This window comes from Caloenas nicobarica, chromosome 2 (genome assembly GCF_036013445.1).
Source record: "Caloenas nicobarica isolate bCalNic1 chromosome 2, bCalNic1.hap1, whole genome shotgun sequence".
NCBI classification, from domain to species: domain Eukaryota; kingdom Metazoa; phylum Chordata; class Aves; order Columbiformes; family Columbidae; genus Caloenas; species Caloenas nicobarica.
Window position 1 is genome coordinate 38,271,985 of NC_088246.1, and position 18,862 is coordinate 38,290,846.

Consider the following 18,862-nt stretch of genomic DNA (forward strand, 5'->3'; position numbering starts at 1 on the left):
AGTTTTTCTTTATATCCAACCAGGACCTCTCTTGTTTCAACTTATGTACATTTTTTCTCATTCTCTTCTCACGCACCTCAGTCAAGAGCCTGGATCCATCTCCTTGATAGTCTCCTCATAAGTACTGCCAGCACTGTTACATCCTCCAAAGCTGTCCCTTCTCCAGGTTGAACCAATCCAGCTCCTTCCATCTTTCCTCACAGACAAGTGCTCCAGCCACTGACTATCTTGTTGGTTCTCTGCTAAACTATCTCCAGTTTGTCGGCATCTTCCTCGCCCCGTTTAGGGGAGGGTCCAAAACCAGACACAGAATGTGGTCTACATGCAATCTAATGAGCCCCAAGTAGAGGACGATAATCACTGTCTTTTATCTACTGGCTGTATTTTGTCATTATGACATGGCATACTGTTGCCTTCTCTACTGTCAGGGCATACTACTGGTTCATCTCCAGCTTACTGCCCACTAACATTCCCCAGGACCTTTTCAAAAGAGCTGCCATCCAGCCAGGCAGTCCCCAGCCTGGATTAGTGAAAAGGCCTGTCTCTTCCCAGAGGCAGAACATTTGTCCTCATGGAATTTCAAAAGGCTCCTGTTAACATGTTCTTCCAGCCTGCCCAGTTCCCTCTGCATGGCAGCTCAGTTCCGAAGCACATCAACTGCACCCCTGAGCATGGGATCATCTCCAAATGTGACAAAAGCAAATCCTGTTGCCTCCTCTGCATCACTGATAAAGTTGTTAAACTTGACAGGTCCCAGGATAGATCTCTGTGGTACTCCACTTGTTACTCCAGGTAAAGTGTGACCTACTAACCACAACCCTCTGAGCCTAGCCATGTAACTAGTTTTCTACCCATCTAGTTGTCCTTCCATCTAGACTGCAGGGTCCTAACTTGTATACAAAAATATTGTGGGAGACACTCTTGCGCTTCCTTGATGAATTCACCCAAAATGACATCTACTGATTTCCCTCCATCCACAAATCCAGTCATTTTATCACAGAAGACAATCAGTTTCACCAAGTTATGAATTACTCTGATTAAATCCATGCTGACTGTTCCAAATCACTTTCTTCTTCATGTCCAGAAATGTTTTCCAAGAGGACTCATTCGGCAATTTATCCAGGAATGAAGTGAGGCTGACCAATCACCCTGTAGGTCTCTGGATTGTCTTTTAGCTTTTTTTTTTAAGATGCGTGCAACCTTTGACTTTCTCAAGTGTTGAAAAACTCCCCTGATCTCCATGACGTTTCGACGATGACTATGAGTGGCCCTGTGATGACATCAGCCAGCTGTCCCAGTGCCCCTGCACGCACACCATTTGGTCCCAGGAACTCAAGCAATCCCTGTCTTGATCTTCATCCACTGCTGCTAGTCCTGCACCTCCATGAACTTTGCCTCTAAGATCAGCGGCCTGGAAGACTGTGTCAGTGATGACTAAGGTGAAGGAGGCACTGAATATCTGTCTTATCTAGGCCTGCTGTCACCAAATCACCCACTCCAATCTATCTGATCTCTTTTAGATATTTGATGCAGGATGAGGTGAATCACAACACAAATTCTACTATATTGGTCTACGCCTAGATCTCCATTGATTATAACGGAGATTATAATTACAATTTTGTGTGACAACTCATATGCAGACACCTGCAGAGTCTGCGCTGCCTACATTTATTCAGCTGAATCTTACCTAACCTATCTACAAAGATCAGCCATCTAAAGCTTCAGATGGTGAGTTGGTCTTCCCATTTTCCATTGTTCCTCATGCAAGGTATCTCCTGTGATGCAGTTGTATGCTGTTCTCTTTTGGTAATCTCTTGTCTAAAAATATTTAGCTTCTGGAACTTAGCCTACATTAAAAAGGTCTTTAAGTAATTTCAAATGTTAGTTCATTTACAATAGGGCAGTAAGGAATGCCAATGAAACAAACCATTTTGACTTTGCTGTTTGTGGTATCATTTCCCAATCTCTACTCTTGAACTGACATAGCTTCACTCTTTCTTAAAGAAAAAGCTCTGAATGTAAAGGTTACAATCACTGTCCTTGCTCTGAAAATGTTCCATTACCACTGCATTTTTTATTAAGGCATCCTACTGTGCACAAAAAGCTATTTTCACTGGGTTGTATAAATATTTGATGTAGCTCATTTGACAAAAAGCTATTTTGATGTTCTTGCTTCTGATTTACAAGAAGTATACAGGAAAAGATTTCTTACTTTAACATGACAGCTTTCCTAGTGGGCAACAATTTTCCCCTTGTTGCCTTTCAACTACAAATCCCCCTTATCTAGGAAACTAACCTTTAGGCTGCTGCTGCTCTCAATGAGGAAAACCAGCTATCTGTGGCTTTATGTGAAATGCGAACTGAACGCTGGCCTTTGCTTCACATTTATATTCCTCCCTCCTCCTGAATCTTTTCACCTTCAGTACATGCAGAAAAAAATAATTACATATGGATAATAAAAATCCCAGCGACTTCAGTGGATAAGGTGACTATAATTGACCAAATGCATCACTGGTTCATCTCTGTCAGAGGCAGTGTGAATGTAACAGACACAATCAATCTAACCTCCTAAAAATCTGACTACTTTTCTCCTCGAAGGAACTCACGTTTTGTTTCATTTGCTTTTTCTTTAAGTACTGACAATGTTTTCTGGTTGGTTGGCTGGCTTTTTCTAAGTTTGAAAGGCAGGAAATCCACAGACAGAACAGTAGAACAAATACGAAATGCCAGGCATTTAAAGATCTGCAGTTCAAAACAACTAAAGATGAACAGGCTTGTGATTACTCTGTTAAGGCATTGAAATATAACTTTAGCTTTTACTCCCTTCTACCCCTCACACTGCTGTTTGGAGACTTGCTGCTATAGGAAAGAGACCCCACCTGTTAAGCCCTTTCCATTTGTGCTGGTATTCATCTGTAGCTTGCTGCTACAGCCTCCACTTCTCACTAGAGGAAGGCAAGGGTGAAATCCTACGATCACTTTAGATCACTAGGCAGGATCACTTTACACTTGGGACTACAGGCAGAATCAGCAATAACATGAGTTGGATGAAAAACACCAGCAAATAACTTAACTCCAAATTTAAATAACTGTTACATGTCAACATAAGAACATTCAAAGACAGAGCACGTTGTTTCTAACTTACTAGCAAAATCTTAATACATTTAATATGTCGTGTAACTCCACATGGTTTACATACTGTAATTTGCAATTGTGTTATATCTCTGTTTATAATTATCTGGTACGATAAGCAAAAAGAAACAATTGCTATCAAGGAACTTTAAAACTATTTTAAAGACTAATTATTAAACTGTTGGCAGAAGGAAGAAACAGATTTATGACTACTGACAGTCTGGAAATCTTCACTTCATTGGGCATTCCAAGGACAAGGGGGAAAAGAAGATGATAATAACAACTGTGCTTTTAAGTCTAATAAGCAAAATAATGAATTCATGCTTTAAGCCAAAGAGAAAACTAGCCCCCTGTACAGAGAAATGTGATATAACCAATTAAAGAAACTATGCTAATATTACGTTAATTTGGAAGAGTATTAATCAGTGAATAAGGAGACCAGCTATAAAGAACTGGATAGGCTGCCATAGAAGACAAGAAAAAAAGTAAGAAGCTGAGAAGCCCTCAGCCCCCTTTCTTCCCTCCTCCCTACCCTGGGTTGTTTCATACTTGTTGGTGTCTGAGTGAAAAAGCCGTTCTGTTTCTCTGCAGCATGGGACATTTTAGAATTTAAATCATAAACATTTAACTGCAATTGGTGGCAACTTACAGATGTTCTTAGCAAACGTTCTAATAGCATGGTTTATGTTCATGGCATTTTAACGTAACCGTTCTAATTAATACACTTTTAGAAACCTTAACTCTGAGCTTCTTGACTTCTCAACCTGTTCTTCCTGTAACTGTGAAATGCTATTAAAAATGTTTAGAGATTGAAGATGAACCATTAATAATCTAACTTAATCTGGAATCTGTCCACTTTTATAAAATTTGTTGTCCTGTTTATGTTGAAACTTTACTGTCATCACTCAAACCGACTTTATCTGTGTCTGCAGGCAGTTTTCCAGCACTCCTCGCTCTGGTATCCAAGTACACAACTTCCCCCATGCCTCTGTTATGTAAATGAACTTTAGAAGGTTAAATAACAGAAAAATGCTGTGTTTAAAGCATTTTAGAGTGCACTGATAAGCACTTTTATTAAAGACAACACTGAGTCTGATAAAGCCAATTAGATTTGCCTCTATGAGTTGCAATTTATACACATAAAGTAAATGACCATTTGTTTTTAAGCAAGTAAACTAGCAATTACAAGGCCTTCCAGGAAGCTGTGTAAATGCATTCCATCAGCTGAACTTTAGACCTTCCTTTTTTGCTACTTGCTTGCAAAATGAAAAATTAGGATTGCCTGTTTATTTCCTGATTGGCTTTTACCAGAACCGAATCATATTACTGTGTTTTATCATGGGTCCTGGAATTCTGACCAGCAGCGAAATGGGAAGAAGATTTTCTGGAAGCAGTTCCCATATAATTTTGAGGCACGAAGCCACAAATCTTAGTAGCAGTGCCCAATCTATGGGTTACAACATTCCTTTTGAAGAATGCAAAACAAACCAAAATTAGGTGAAAGATTCAGCCATAAGCACTTTAACCATGGTCACATAATTTTCCAGTAAAATTAATCTGTCTGTAACTTCAACATTTTTATGTTAAAGTACTTCCCTTGGTTTGTTCTCACTGTCCCTTGGTTTTGTCTCTCAGATCTTTACTATGCACCAAAGTCTTTCTTTGTACAACAGCCTTGTCTTCAGAGACACCATGGTGGCCATGAGTGCAGTACAGATTGGCTACCGTGTTAAGATGGATTCAGTGCCACATTTTCACAACAGACAAAAATCTGTTTTTTAATCTTCTCTTCTTAAATTAAGACCCACGTCTATCCATTACTCATACGAACACACTAGCTAGGAGGATACAAACATAGAAGACGATTCTGTAAAACACTGTGCCATTGAGGTGGCAAGGATCTCTCCAAGAACTGGGAGTAACTCACTACATGTTGGCCAGATGAAACTGGAGGGTCCTTATACTAACCTGCAATCAGACCTAGATGCAGCGTGTGGCTGAAGAGTTAAGAAGAAAGCCACTCTTCCATTTACGTCATCTGCTTTACAATCTTATTAGTTTAATTAATTTTACTCGGTACTGTTTATTAACTCTGTGTATTTCTGCAATTACAGGATCATCTCTAGTATGTTTATAAAAGACAATACATGATCTGTTTTCCTTATTCAAATGCCAAAATATTTCTTATGCTTTCATTCCATTTCACTGAAATAGGCTGATCTAAAAGAAATCTGCCCCAAGCCTGTATTAAAGCACGTCCCAAATGTCTTTTCTTCAAAGATAATGACCTCTATTAGAGGAGAAAGGAACATAATCACAGCATAATGCTTTCTGTAATTTCCATACCATTTACCATTCCAAGGCTGAAGATGGCGTTTACCAATGAGCCTCCTTTCCTGAAGTGATCTGTCATGTGCTCCAGCCAATTTGCTTCTAAGCTGTTGACAGTCTGCCCATTCCTGGAGATCCTCATAGGGATAGTCACTGTGTAATACTGGCTGCATCTCTGTGGGGTTTTTGGCTTGTTGAAGAGAACGAAGATCTCCGTTTCTACCAAAAAGTTTAAAAAAAACGGAGTAATGCAACAACCTTATCACAATATTTCAGCTAAAACAATGTATAACCCACTGTTTGCCATTGCCTGATTACACTGTGCAACTGCAAAAAATACTTGGGGATGAGGTTATCTCCTTAATACCTTTCTGCAGTGTCCAACACAGTAGGGTCCCAAAACCCAATACAATATTTTGATTGATACTATGATATTTGTTACTAATAATAGATTCATTGTTGATAATAAAACATGTAAAGATGGTAATACCTGAGTACTAATGGACAACCCACCTACTGAAGTTATCAGTGTAAACCAAGATAGGAAAATATGCTCCACAAACTGCTGTAAGTACTGTAGCAGTCACAAAATCACTAAAAATTAAGGCATAGGGCACCTTTAATTTTCTACTGAATGACTTGTTAAAAGAGCTGTGACACTAAGGACAGTTCAAATACAGAATCTTACTGCAAATTTAGGAGGAACTGCATTCTGTAGATCACAGCCATTAAACTAAAGTATTAAATAACTTAGTTTTGATAATGCAGTGACATGGAAACAGCAAGTAGGAGTCTCATCTAAAGAAAATGCAATGAACCATTTTGAACTGGATCACTGATTGAGTCTGAGCCAAGGTGAGACATTAACACAACAGCAAATGAATTTTGAAAGTGGAATTTTGAAGGGTCTTACAAATGAGAGCGTTTTCTAGACTCTGCTCCATATCCCCTCTAGTACATCACAGAAGTTAATGGAGGCTTACCATTCCAAAAAAGTCACTGTTGACAGCAAAGCTGAGCTTTCACAGCTCTAAAACTGGAAGCAAGTTTAAGTACAGATACACCTTCCAAATTCTCAGAAGGGTACAACCATCAATAAAATTACCACTAAAAAAAATTTATATTATTATTTTACTTATTAATGGACATGGAAATCAATGGTAAAATTTCTATTGACTTCCAAATGCTAAAAATTCTCCCAAAATAAATTAATATAAAAGGTAAAGACATTATATGAAATTCATTCATTCAATAAGCTCCTCTTGTTTCCAAGTTATTATATTCTAATCTCAAGTATTGAAGAAAGAGATGTCAAGAGAAATGTTATATTGCTCTCTAACAAACATCACTGAGCAAAAACTAGTGTGTAAATTGAAAAAGATATTAGAAGGGAGATGCTCAGAGTCAGGCTGGCAGCAGTCGAAGAGAGCAGGAAGCTCACAATATAACCAAACATGAAAAATAGACCTAATGATCTCAGACACGATCCATGATTCAAATCGATTAGAAAGGAATAAATTGTTAACACAAATCCTCTTGCAGTTTACCACTTGTTTCAGAAGAACAACATTATGATAACCCTACCTCAGAGGAGCATACACAGAAAACGTCTACGATCATTTAATTCTGACCCCCAAAACAGACTCATGTTGGAAACTGAGATCTTTTTGCTGTATAAAGACGTGTCAACAATAGCAGATCATGGAACTGGAAAACCATAGGGAGATGATAATTTGGATTTGACACTGGGCTGTTGACAACGTGCAGCTCAAATGTGTCTTTCAGTGGCTGACTTGGTTTGTCACCATTCCTAACTGTGTAGCACATCAGTCCCAACCACTGTTCAAGTCACTGTTGACAACGCTTTTCCCCAGCAAGCCTGACTGCTCAAGCACGGATAAAGACACCTTCAGTTTGGTCATACATAACACAGCGCTTTTGGACATACCATTAGAATTTCTGTGCCTTGTTCACAGGCAAATAATTTCCAACACTGCTTTGAAGAGCCCTTTAATAAAAGGGAAAGTGAATGAGCACTACGAAATAGTCAGGAAAAAAAAATGAAGCATAAAGAGAACATTTGAACAGTACAAACCCTAAAATTAAGAACAAAATTAAGATTCCACAAACAGTAAGAAATATTGCATTTTCTTCTGAAGTTTTATGTAGGGAAGAAGGAGCTCAAGAGTAGTAACTTCTGATGGAATAAGTAGGCTAACTGGAGGAAAAAAAAAAAAAAAAACCACACAAAAAAACTCCAGCACAAACCACCAAGAACACCTGATGCTTTCCATCTTCATGTTCCCAAGGAAGGATGGAGAACTGGTGCCAAAGACTAAAACACATTTTCCATGGGAGGAAAAGGGAGTGCTGTAATAACAGAAATTCATACAAAAGTAATAAAGAAATCAGCAGTGTTGTACAGGCAATAGGTTTGGGAAAAATCCCACTATAGATGAACTGTCACATTAAACTGCCTTCTCAGATCTTCAGTCTTGGAAAATATTTGCATAACTCGCCAATTAAAATAAAAACTGTATGAGAAATAAATAAGTACAAAAGTACTCAGAGAAACAAAGATAAATAAGGAAACTAGAGGCATTTTTAAAATAAAACCTCTTATCTGGCAAATCAGCAGCTGTAGTTAAATCCTGGGGTGTTACAGACAGAAGTTGGGAAGATTGGAGGTGATCAGCTTCACATTAAGCAGAAATATTAATAACATGGTTACTTGTAGTGAAAGGTTTCCACTGTTCAGTGTGGAGAAGAGTAGCATCAAAAAAGATTATTAAACTCACTAGGTTAACTCTCTCAAAGACAGCATATATAAAAAGAGAAAGAACTGGTCTGATTAGACTTGGAGATAACTAGTTTAGAACTATAAAACTAACGGAAGTTTTATAATGTGTAAGATTGTAGTGTAAACTGGAACAAATTTTTCAAATAATAGCTATGCTTTGACCCAATCTGGCTGCCCCCTAGCCCAATAAAAGTTGAAGAAAGTATGGTGCAAGGTTACTACAGTGTGATCCAAATCTGATGGCAAAACGCTAATTACACCAAAATGCAACGGAAACCGAGACAATAGTCCAAGGAAGGTACAATGCAAAGTCATTCTCAGTCCTATATACAAAATCCCCAAAGGGGTAGGATTGTTTGACTGAATCTATGTAAGACAAAAAGAATGGGGATAATAAAGTCAAGGACAGTACCCGCTGAAAGAAATGTAGAGGGAATTCCCTACCTAGATTTGTAGCTTGTAAGGAATGTAAGCAAAGTGGTAAGAGAAATGAGTATACACACAGTTTTCTAGGATTTAAGCAAATATGAGAAAGACAAATATTTTGAGGTTTATACTAGAAATGGGGCAAGAATATTTTTTTTCTGATGACTTTTCATTTTCTAAATTACTCTGGTCTGCATCCTATTTTGAACCACAATTCCTGCTACCGAAGTAACCTCCGGGCAACAAATACCATAAAGAGGGTACTTTGAGACCTCAGCTGAGACTTTTGGGTTTTGATGGCATAAAATGATACTTAGAAGTGGAACACACAGCTGAGGAGAAATCTGTCAAAGAAACAAAAGAAAGAAAGAAAGAAAACTGATATAAGAATAACCTTACCAAAAATGAGAATTGGAAGGCAAATTATTAGGAACACCATTACCAAGAGGACCTTTATAATGAATTAGCAAACATGAGCCATTAACAACAATAACTGCTGCTTTCCAGTAATAACAGTTCTGACTGTAGCACTGACGCCAGTCTGACTATAGGACACGAGGAGACTTCAGAGTCCAGATCACATATATTCCTGCTGTTCCTGATGTGGTTTCATTTCAACTATTTGTTCACCTGCTACAAAGGGGTCTAACTGTGATAAGGCTTTGTGACTTATTCCCCTATTGCTGCAAAAGCTTGTCAGGCACATTGGCAGAGCTTTTCATTCAAATGGACAAAAAAGATACAAAGATCAAGAGCTCTCAAGGTATTGAGATAAGATACAAATACAGAAATGAACCAATTCAGCTGAACAGCAGACAAAAGTATGTCTTTACACTCAGGCAAATGAACGGGCCATAAAAAAATTGCACCGGTTTATCTCTTCATTTGCCGTCTGACTTAGCTCAGTCGTAGTGAACTGTGTAACCGTGTTGAAATCAGGTTAAGTGGCTCATTTGGCGCATCTTTCCTTCGCTATTACAGCGGTAAGGTCCTCCCCGCATCCCCACTCGCCAAAGGAGCCGGGAACATAATTGAGGCAATTTTAACTTGGCTTTTATGTATGAGAGGTCACTACAATACTTACTGCCAGTAAGTGGTTTTAAGCATCGTGCTGGCGTTTCATTCTCCGCAAGCCCGTTTGGCTTGTCTGCCACTTCTGTTACGCTTGGGTTTGCACGCTGAGCCGGTTCTTCCTTTCCCTCCGCAGACTTGAGCGTCAGCTCTTCGTCAGCCTGTCCTTCACCTGTGCAGCCCTCCCTGGATGTGGCACGTTGGTCAGCACTTTCCTCACTCAGGGCTGGAGTATCGCATCCATTAATGGCATCTATTTTCTCGCCATCCGGTGAAGCGTGATTCTTGGGGTAATTTGAAACATTTTTATTATCTCTTGATTGCACAGAGTTGTTACTGGCGGGTGTCAGGGAGGTGCTGACAAGACAGTTCTTTTGGGAGTGGTACTGAGGTATAATTCCAACGAATTTCAAGCCTTGACTTGCAGCATCTTGAATCTACAAGTCAAAGAAGATTGGATTTTTAACTGTCAAGCTGTCATAGCTAAACAGAAATACAGAAAATAACATCCTTCAAGGCGGCTAGCATGTCATTTTGCTACTTCTGTCCACGACCACAGGAAATTCTCATGTTACATTTACATAAAAAGTTATATTCTAGAGAAACAGGATGAAAAGCTCCCTAAATCATCCGAAATAATATGAAAGTGAGAGGGGGAAATCCAAAACAAAATGGAAGAAAATGCCTACATATGTATTCACAAGGGATAAAGTATTAGAAGTGGTATTATGCACACAAAGTTTTAGTATCAACCTTATGAAGTCAGTGACTTAATATTACACCTTCTGCTGCATTAAGTATGTGATTATGAGATTTATGCCAGGAAAGGGTTATTAATTCCCTCTGTTATATGCGCCTTTGTAGCAACAGTTGTTGTTTTTCCTACTTTGGATTGAGACACAAATGGCAAACTTTCACATAATGAGTATGTGAAAGCAAAGCTATTTTAATACATTGCTTTTGGAAAGATAGAGAACTCAGAATAGAAGAAGGTGTGAGATGAGCAAAGAAAAATAATGGAAACTAAAGAGTGCTATTATTGATCCTATTATTGAGGAAAATGAAGGAATCAAATCACAAAAGATCTTAAGAAAAAAGCATTGGCCTAGTAGTAATGACAATCTGATAAAACTGGTGTTAGCTAAGGAAGGCTGAAGACCAAGCAGAAACAGAAATCTCTTTTAGGCAGACCCAGCACTCCAGATGCACCATCCATTGGATTCACCAGCCTCAGTGCCTCAGACCCAGGAGAAGCTGCAGCGAGAGCCCGACTTTGGTGAAAACATGGGGGTCTGCTGATGCCTTTATCAAAATGACCCACCGGAAAGGATAGGTTTCCAAGTAACGTATACTCTTTATATAATACAAAGTCTAAGCACACATAAATATTTCAAAAAGAAATGCCTTGAGAAAAGAGAAATAATTGCACTTTCTCTGTAGACCATGTAATTCCAGAGTTAAAGTGTCTTAATTATTTCCCGAGGCTCAACTTAGTATGAAACTCAGGTGAAACAGTTCAGGCCCTTTTTTTAAAGAGCAAGTAAATAGGAAGAATCTTGTACAACTTTTTTTTTCTTTTTTTCTTTAATATAAGAGGAAGTCCATTTCTGCATCTTTCTTACCCAGATTTTTTTTTTTTTCCAAAATGAATCATCTACTTCCTGGTAACATGTTACTGTTTCTAACACACGAACCTACAGATGATACGTGATCAACAAGAAGAACTTCCTCTTCAAACCATGGTTATATTTTCTATGTTAAATTAACTCTTGATTTCGTGATCACAGGAACTTTGTCAGAGCTCTCCAAGAAACAAGCCATGGGTCTCCACAGGTCCTTAGCCCGGAGAACATGGGATGCTGACTTAACCAAAGGTCACTGGAGGTTATTGTCTTCTTTAGCAAAAAAAATACTGCTAGAAGTAGTATCCTGATCAAATGAATCTCTCTCTACAAAGAAAGCAAGCACGTAACTAGCTTTAAACTAGATTTAAGTGAATGCCAACGATAGATGCATTCAGAATCTCCTTAATGGCCCTGACTCCCTGTTGTAACTTTACAAATACTTTTTTTATACAGTTAATGATAGAGTTTCAAATTCAGTTCATCCCTCATCACTAATCTACAGACACACCACATTTGTTTAGTAGGTTGCAGGGCAGCTAATTATAGAAATTTAACTAGTACACAACTGTTAAGAGTTTGAGGACAGTACATATGTAGTAATTTCATTGGTCCTGGTCAATAAAGGCTGCTTGTCAATCTATACCAGGCTCTCCCACGCTGTGATTTGGATGAGAAAAGCTTTCATAGCTACTGTTGTAACGTTTTACAGTCTTGGCTCACTCAAAAAAATAGTGTTTGTCCTAAGGAATACCTGATCCTGAGGATTTTCTTCTGAGACTCGTGTTTTCAGAATGGAAATAGAAGTAACTAAGGACTGAATTACAGTCTGAGCCATATTAGCCTAATAGTTTAGCAGAAGGATTGGAAAAAGAGACTGTATCTTCAAGGTCCTTTCCCAACAAGTTAATCAGCAGTATACAGAACACAAAATCTTATTTAAACCTGTATTTCAAATTTTCCCAATTACACAAGGGAGAACCAAGCATCCCGTTGTTTTCAATAAAGCAAATTTAGCAGGAGATGTTACATCAACACGGCAATGTAAGCAGCAGAACAGCAAAGTGATGTATCGGCAGACGCAAACGGTCTTTCCTTCCAACCTTCCACAAAACCATGAAGAGGCTAGCTCTCATCATAAATCAAGTATAAAGCCTGAACATCTTCAGACTACAAACAAAGAGAATTTGATTTTTCAGCATCCTGTTGAGAGCTTGAATAGTACAAAATTTTAGTTGCCTCCACATTCAGAATGAATTATGCCATCCAGTATACATTCACATGTATACTGTTTCCTGCATTTGAAATATTGAATATTTGAATTATCAAAAACAAAAACTCAGACCTAAAGAAGCCCAAACCTCAGTGCCTGGACAGGCGGTACCCAAGAGGTACACAGGGCAGAAGGGCTGTTTCTAGCAGCCACCGGTGGGTTTTGGACCCGTCGGGGCATCTGCACTGGTGCACACAGACAGATACATCTGTTCCAGCTTTTGGGAAAATATCTCAACAGATCTGGTGTTGGGAATCAGTACAAGGGCAACACACATGAGGAAGCAGGGGGAAAGCTGAACTGAATGGGAAGAATTGATGCTATTTTGATGGAGTCGCTCAGAACATACACTGGATCGGACAAATACCACAATTACTTGTCTTTATGTGCCAGTTTAGAGCGCTAACAAAGAGTACTAACAAAGGTCCTTGTCATAATACGTTGTATGACTAAACAAGAGGAAGAAACATAAAAAGGAGAACAACTGCATCTCCACCATTTATCACATCAGAAAAAAAGCTAGATTAAAAATGCCCTTCCATTAGGTGATCCATACTAATTTCAGCTGGTTTACTGACCTTTTTCATATTTTAGATATGCTACATGCTTGTTCTTTACAACTTGGGAATTTTTTAAAAGGGAAATTCCAATAAACTTTAAAATAAATAAAAAAAATTCTTTGGTTCTTTCCCAGATAGGAACAGAAACATTTTTATTGCCTTATAAAGTGCTGGTTGGATTATATTAACCACAAATACAAGAACAGGTCTCCATCACAAAAGATGTTCTTGTTCAACAAGGGAAGCAGAACTTAACTCATTTATTCCAATCTGGATAAACACCCAAGTGGGTACATTCAAATTAGTTTATAACTGGCTTGCAACAAATTGGATTTATGCCTGTTTAAAAATAGAACCTGCTTAAAGAAGGGCTGAAGTTTCATGTGTACAGAGGGCCGAGGCAGTTAAAGAATTTAATGCCATCCCCATAATTTGCTTGATTAGAAACCTGGCATTTTCTCTGAAGGGAAAAAAATGACAGATTTAGCCTTTGCTATCTGTGAAATAAATATCAAATCTCCTACTAACTCTAGCAGGAATAGGAACAAGCACCGTGTCCAACCCTGATGTCTCTACCTTAATTGAATTTTAGCCGGGGCACTTGTGTTAACATTTCTCAACATTTGTCAAGTGCTATTGTTTATTTCAGAACTGACTGACTGCTATTTTTATAGTTCATTTGGAAAAAAGGAACCATCAGCAGCATGAAGCAGCACCACTAAACATTATGTTGATGTAGCAAATTTATGTCCCATCTTTTTAAATACTTCTGGTTCTCTTGGAGGCTCCCTACCTAATCAGAAAATGGCTGACAGTCTAATTTAAAGATCTGTAAAACCACACCTGGCAACAGTATGGCTGAATGATCCCTGGAGGTGTTTAAAAGATGTACAGATTATGTTCTTAGGGACATGGTTTAGTGCCAGACTTAGGTTATGGTTGGACTCGATGATCTTGAGTGTCTCTTCCAAACAAAATGACTCTATGATGAAATCCTCTTTTCTGAAAACTACTTGTTTTTAAACTATAGGCCTCACAACCACGAAAGAAGTGCAGAGATTCCAGGTTGGAAGCTCATTTTGAACAGCCACATACAGACTTTCTTTTCAAATCTATTTAGAATAAAGACACTTGGCAAGTTCATTGTACAGTTCACATATTCCTTGTGAGTCTGTGTTTCTTGTTGCATTATCAGCTCTGTAATAATCTCCTATTCATAGTGAGCATGATAGTACTACTTATAAATACAGAAGCTCAGGGATACAGATCCCATGCTGAACAGCGTCATGTACTTTTGTCAGCTTCAGTAATTGCTTACAGGGATATTCTGTACATTTCTCTCATGGGATGGCACACAGCAAAGCAACTTCCCGCAACCTCAGGATAGTAGTCCACCCACATCAATAAACATGGGAAATAATGCACAGCAATTTAATACTGAGGATCTCTCTCTTGGATAAGGAACTTCAAACACATGATTTAATAAGTGTTTGGAATTTCTCTTAACTCTTGCATGCCAGGAGCTGGACATTTCTGGGATGCATCCAGAAGAAAAGCAGTTTTACTAATGTCATCAGGGCACTCCAGTTCATAGCAGTCCTAAACGGTCTCAAGGCTTACAATTCCTGATGATCTGGGAAAAACCCACCTTCAAAACCCAGGCATTAAGACTGAACATTTCAGTAATAGGTTTGCTAAACGGTTCGTTATATAACAAGATACTGAAAGAATGCCACAGAAACCCAGTAAAAGGGATTTTTGCTAATATAAAAACAAACAACAGAAACAATTTATGAAGAGCACACAGAGCAAAAATGTGCTTGGAGAAAGGGCAACATTCCCTCTGTGCAATGAACTGATCTTCTGATGGTCAGCTGCCTTTAGTTAGCTCTGCAGCAAACTAAGGGAAAGACTGCTACTTAGTCCTACTGATGGGAAAACATATGGCCTTGGAAACAATAGCTGGGTTAATTTTGCTCAGAGCTATCTTAAACTTTTTTTTTAAGCCAAGCATTAGGCTGCCTTAGCCAATAAAATAAATTCTTGCCTGTCTGTTTATTTGGTTGCTGCTTTTAAAAGAACAATGTTAGAGGCATTAGATCTCATAATGTGTACCAGAAACAAGATCGCTGTATTTTTCTACCTTCTTTTTAGGATACAAGCAAATCTCCTTTGACAACCGACATAGCACCCAGGGTCTTCATGTAAGGAACACGATCTTGTGGTTTGAGAAGAACGCTATGTACTGCATTCCAGGAGCTGGAACAAGGATGTTCAATACCAGAGTCTTCCAACTGTGTCCTCTTCATTAATATTTAGTAATACATGTTTCATCACAAATACTGAACATCCCCCTTGCAGATTGTTCATTTGGGAAAACAGATGTTTAAAATTAAGACAGGCTTTTAGTTTGCCTCTGATATTTTTGTAGGTCTCACATGCTGCCTCCTGAGAAGACAAGCAGTCATCAAGAGTTTACTGCTTATTTTGAAACCAATTAAGCTCAGCTAATGATCTGAAGAAGGGGTTTAGCTCTTTCTAAACGACTCAAAACTTTTGTGACTTTGGCATTTCTGCATCTCTGCTACTGAGCTACTAAAGAAGATAATTCTACTCATCAAACAGTAAAGCAGCAACTGCTCATCATTTCTCTGTCCTGTTAACCTGAGGCTCTGTTCCACTACTTGCAGATTTCCAAACCATGTAACCTTTCCAACTAGGATGCTCTGTCATTTAAGCCTGTACTTCCCATACATTTTTAACCTTTTCAAGTTTACACTCACCAATTCTGAATTTGAGACAGATAGTTGATGTTCACATAAGTAAATATAAATGTAGCTTTTAGAAAGTCAAGTCCCAGTCTGCATTCAAGCTTTCAAATTACCAAGTATTTTCACTGTCAAATACAAAAAATAGACCATCAGGGATCAAACAGTTGAGAGACGCCTTAAAAAGTGCTACCATAATCCCAAACCACAGAGTCATCCTTTAAGCAGTGTTGTTGACAGTGCTTATATTGACGCTTCCAGTTAAAACCTTGAACAGAACTTTACCATTTAGGAACTTGAGATAAGAGTATTAGAAATAAGTTGGAAGATTCAAGAGAAGATAATAGAGTCCAAAGACAAACTCAAAAGTTAAGAAGTAATTAGTTTATTGCAGAAACAGATGTACGCTGCCTTTCTCTCTTTGCAGTATGCAGCCCATTGAGCAGAACCATTGACTTGACACTTTGAAGCTCTCGCTGCATTTGTGGCAGAGCACAACAAGGCACTGAACAGGAAAAAGAAAGCCAGCTTTGCAGTTTTACAACCTGCTCAGTGGTAGCAGCCTCTGCAAAAGGGAACTGAAACCTGTGAGCAGAAGAGGGAGAAATGTAGTGAAGCAAGTAGCTACTGCAACCTCCTGCTATGGCGAATAACACAGAAGACAGGCTCTTAGGACAGTGCTGCCAAGAGATATTAAGTTACAGCGAGCTATATGTCTCCTGCTACTGGAGCCAAGGCAGCATGTTCATTCCTCAGAACAATATAACCAGACTAAACATGCAGCGAAGTGTGGTGCAAGTACACTTTTTCCTTTCAGCCTGTCTCACTAGATGACAGCTCTTGGAAACTACACTGGCTCATCCTCTGTGGTCTTGGGTGCAATGATTCTTCTCAAATTATTGTCTTATTTTAGCATCTGTTCCTTCACAGAGCTGGCAAAGGGCAAACATTGCTGCACACAGGCTACAAAGGTTCAGCGACTGCGGTACCTGCCCAAAGGCCATGGAACGTACCTGTGTTCTTCCACCCTAAACTCTGAAAAGAAATCCCGAATTTATCCACATCATTTAAGATTTATTCCCTAAAAGCTGCTTTAGACCTGGGATAAGCTGCTATGGAGCAGCCAGCTATGTTCACTCAACCCAAACATTTGAGATACACAGTCAGAAAAACGTCTGTAGAAACTCTGTCCCAAGCGCTTGCTCTAGAGAATGAACACAAGCAAGGGGAAAATAAAGATTTAGAGATGGGTGGCTGAGTGCTGTGTCTAACAACCGTTTTAGCTGGATGAACACAATTTAATGTTCTTTGTGGATCACGAGAAAACAGTCGTTAACACTAAGGCGGTTCAAAACTGGCACACAGGTTTAGTCCATCTCTGTCCGAAGCAATGAAAACAAAAACTAAAAGCTTCAGGACAATGGGAATATTTTAAAAATTAATAATTCAATCTCAAATTTACAGACTTTACCTTTAATTTGCAGGGAACTGTTTTATCTTCATATAAACCAAAGAGTGTTTCTTTAAAATCGCATTGTTTCATCAAGCCATCTGTTACTTGCAGCCAAAAATACAATTTCAAAAATTTGCTCATATCTTATTTTAGCACAGTATAAAATATTATCATATTTATTGTTATTTTAAAAAGTCATTTTTCCCACCAGACAGAAGTGGGATTATTAGAAACATTGACTACTGATTTTATAACATCTATTTTTATCTTGGTCAAGAGGATGACTCTGAAAGCTGCTGGGGGCAAAGGATTATAAAAGCATGACCAGGCTCCTGGGAGAGTCCTGAAAATAGTTTTGCGACGTTCATGGAAGATATATATCAACACCACTCTTAGAGGGCTTAGTCAAAAGAACACAAGTTGAAACAAGCTTAACCAGGAACAGATGTTTCCCTTCACACCAGTCTGTTTAAAATACAGTATATGCTATTTTTTACCATCTCTTGCTATATATACACTTACAAAATGTTAACAAAATGCACTTTAATAAATATTATCACAGCAGATCACAAACAGCTGAACCATTGATGTGGAGTTTCAACTTCTGCTTCATGGCCATATCTACTTCTAAGATCCAAATACTTAAAAATAAAATAGAGGCTCTGTTTGCACTGAAAACACGCAGAAAACAAAGCAGTTAGCTAAATACTCAGCAATGGTTTTCATTACAATGTGCTAAAGAAATAAGTGTTGTATTGTTCGTTTGCAAATACCCTGGAGAGGCAAGGTTTTGGAGTGGGATTTTTTTGGTTTGTTTTAAGGATGGAAACGACTTTAGAAGAGGTTGAGATCACATCTAGATAAGTAATCCTAGGTAATAAACAGTACTCTAGAGGGGTCATTTTCTAGCCACAAAAGTAAATTTGAACTGCTTATTCATTTGAAGAACAATCCTCTGAGCAATATTAAAGGCTCAATTTTTCCCCTCTTCTGTCTCTTACCGCCACCTGCTCTGACTGTGTACCCTGCAGGACATTTCTGAACAGGCCAACTAAAACATATCTGAAGTAAAGAATAATGCTTTGGATTACAATATCTGTCTAACGAACCCTGGCACCAGCAGAGCAATCAGAGACTTCACAGAAGAGATCCTTGTAAGGCTGCAACAGACTCAAGAAATCCATCAGCAGTCTAGTGCTCTTCAGAACACATAAGCTGTATCTCTTTGCTCCTTCTAAAAAAGAAATCTCAATCCAAAGATTTAGACATGAAGAACAAGAAATGACAAACAAAAGATACATACAGGAATGTGAGAAATACTGGAACAGCTACAAAAAGAACAATATTTTTCTTAGCAATTATAAATAAAAGTAAAAAAGTATACAAAATGAGTAATTTTCACATTTATTTTTCGAAGAAATTCCAG

At 38.4% G+C, this 18,862-nt stretch overlaps 1 protein-coding gene across 2 annotated transcripts in view; it reads right to left on the reverse strand.

The window, feature by feature from the left end:
- The window catches only part of RFTN1 (raftlin, lipid raft linker 1), a 98,894-nt gene that overhangs the window by 21,577 nt on the left and 58,455 nt on the right, over positions 1–18,862 (reverse strand). The window contains exons 5-6 of one of the 2 annotated variants that reach the window (XM_065628866.1): positions 9,774–10,197; positions 5,479–5,682 (exon numbers count right to left, since the gene is read on the reverse strand). In XM_065628866.1, the coding sequence (XP_065484938.1) occupies positions 5,479–5,682; positions 9,774–10,197 (628 nt within the window). The remainder of the gene's footprint in view (positions 1–5,478; positions 5,683–9,773; positions 10,198–18,862) is intronic. The other variant, XM_065628865.1, reaches the window with a different exon arrangement.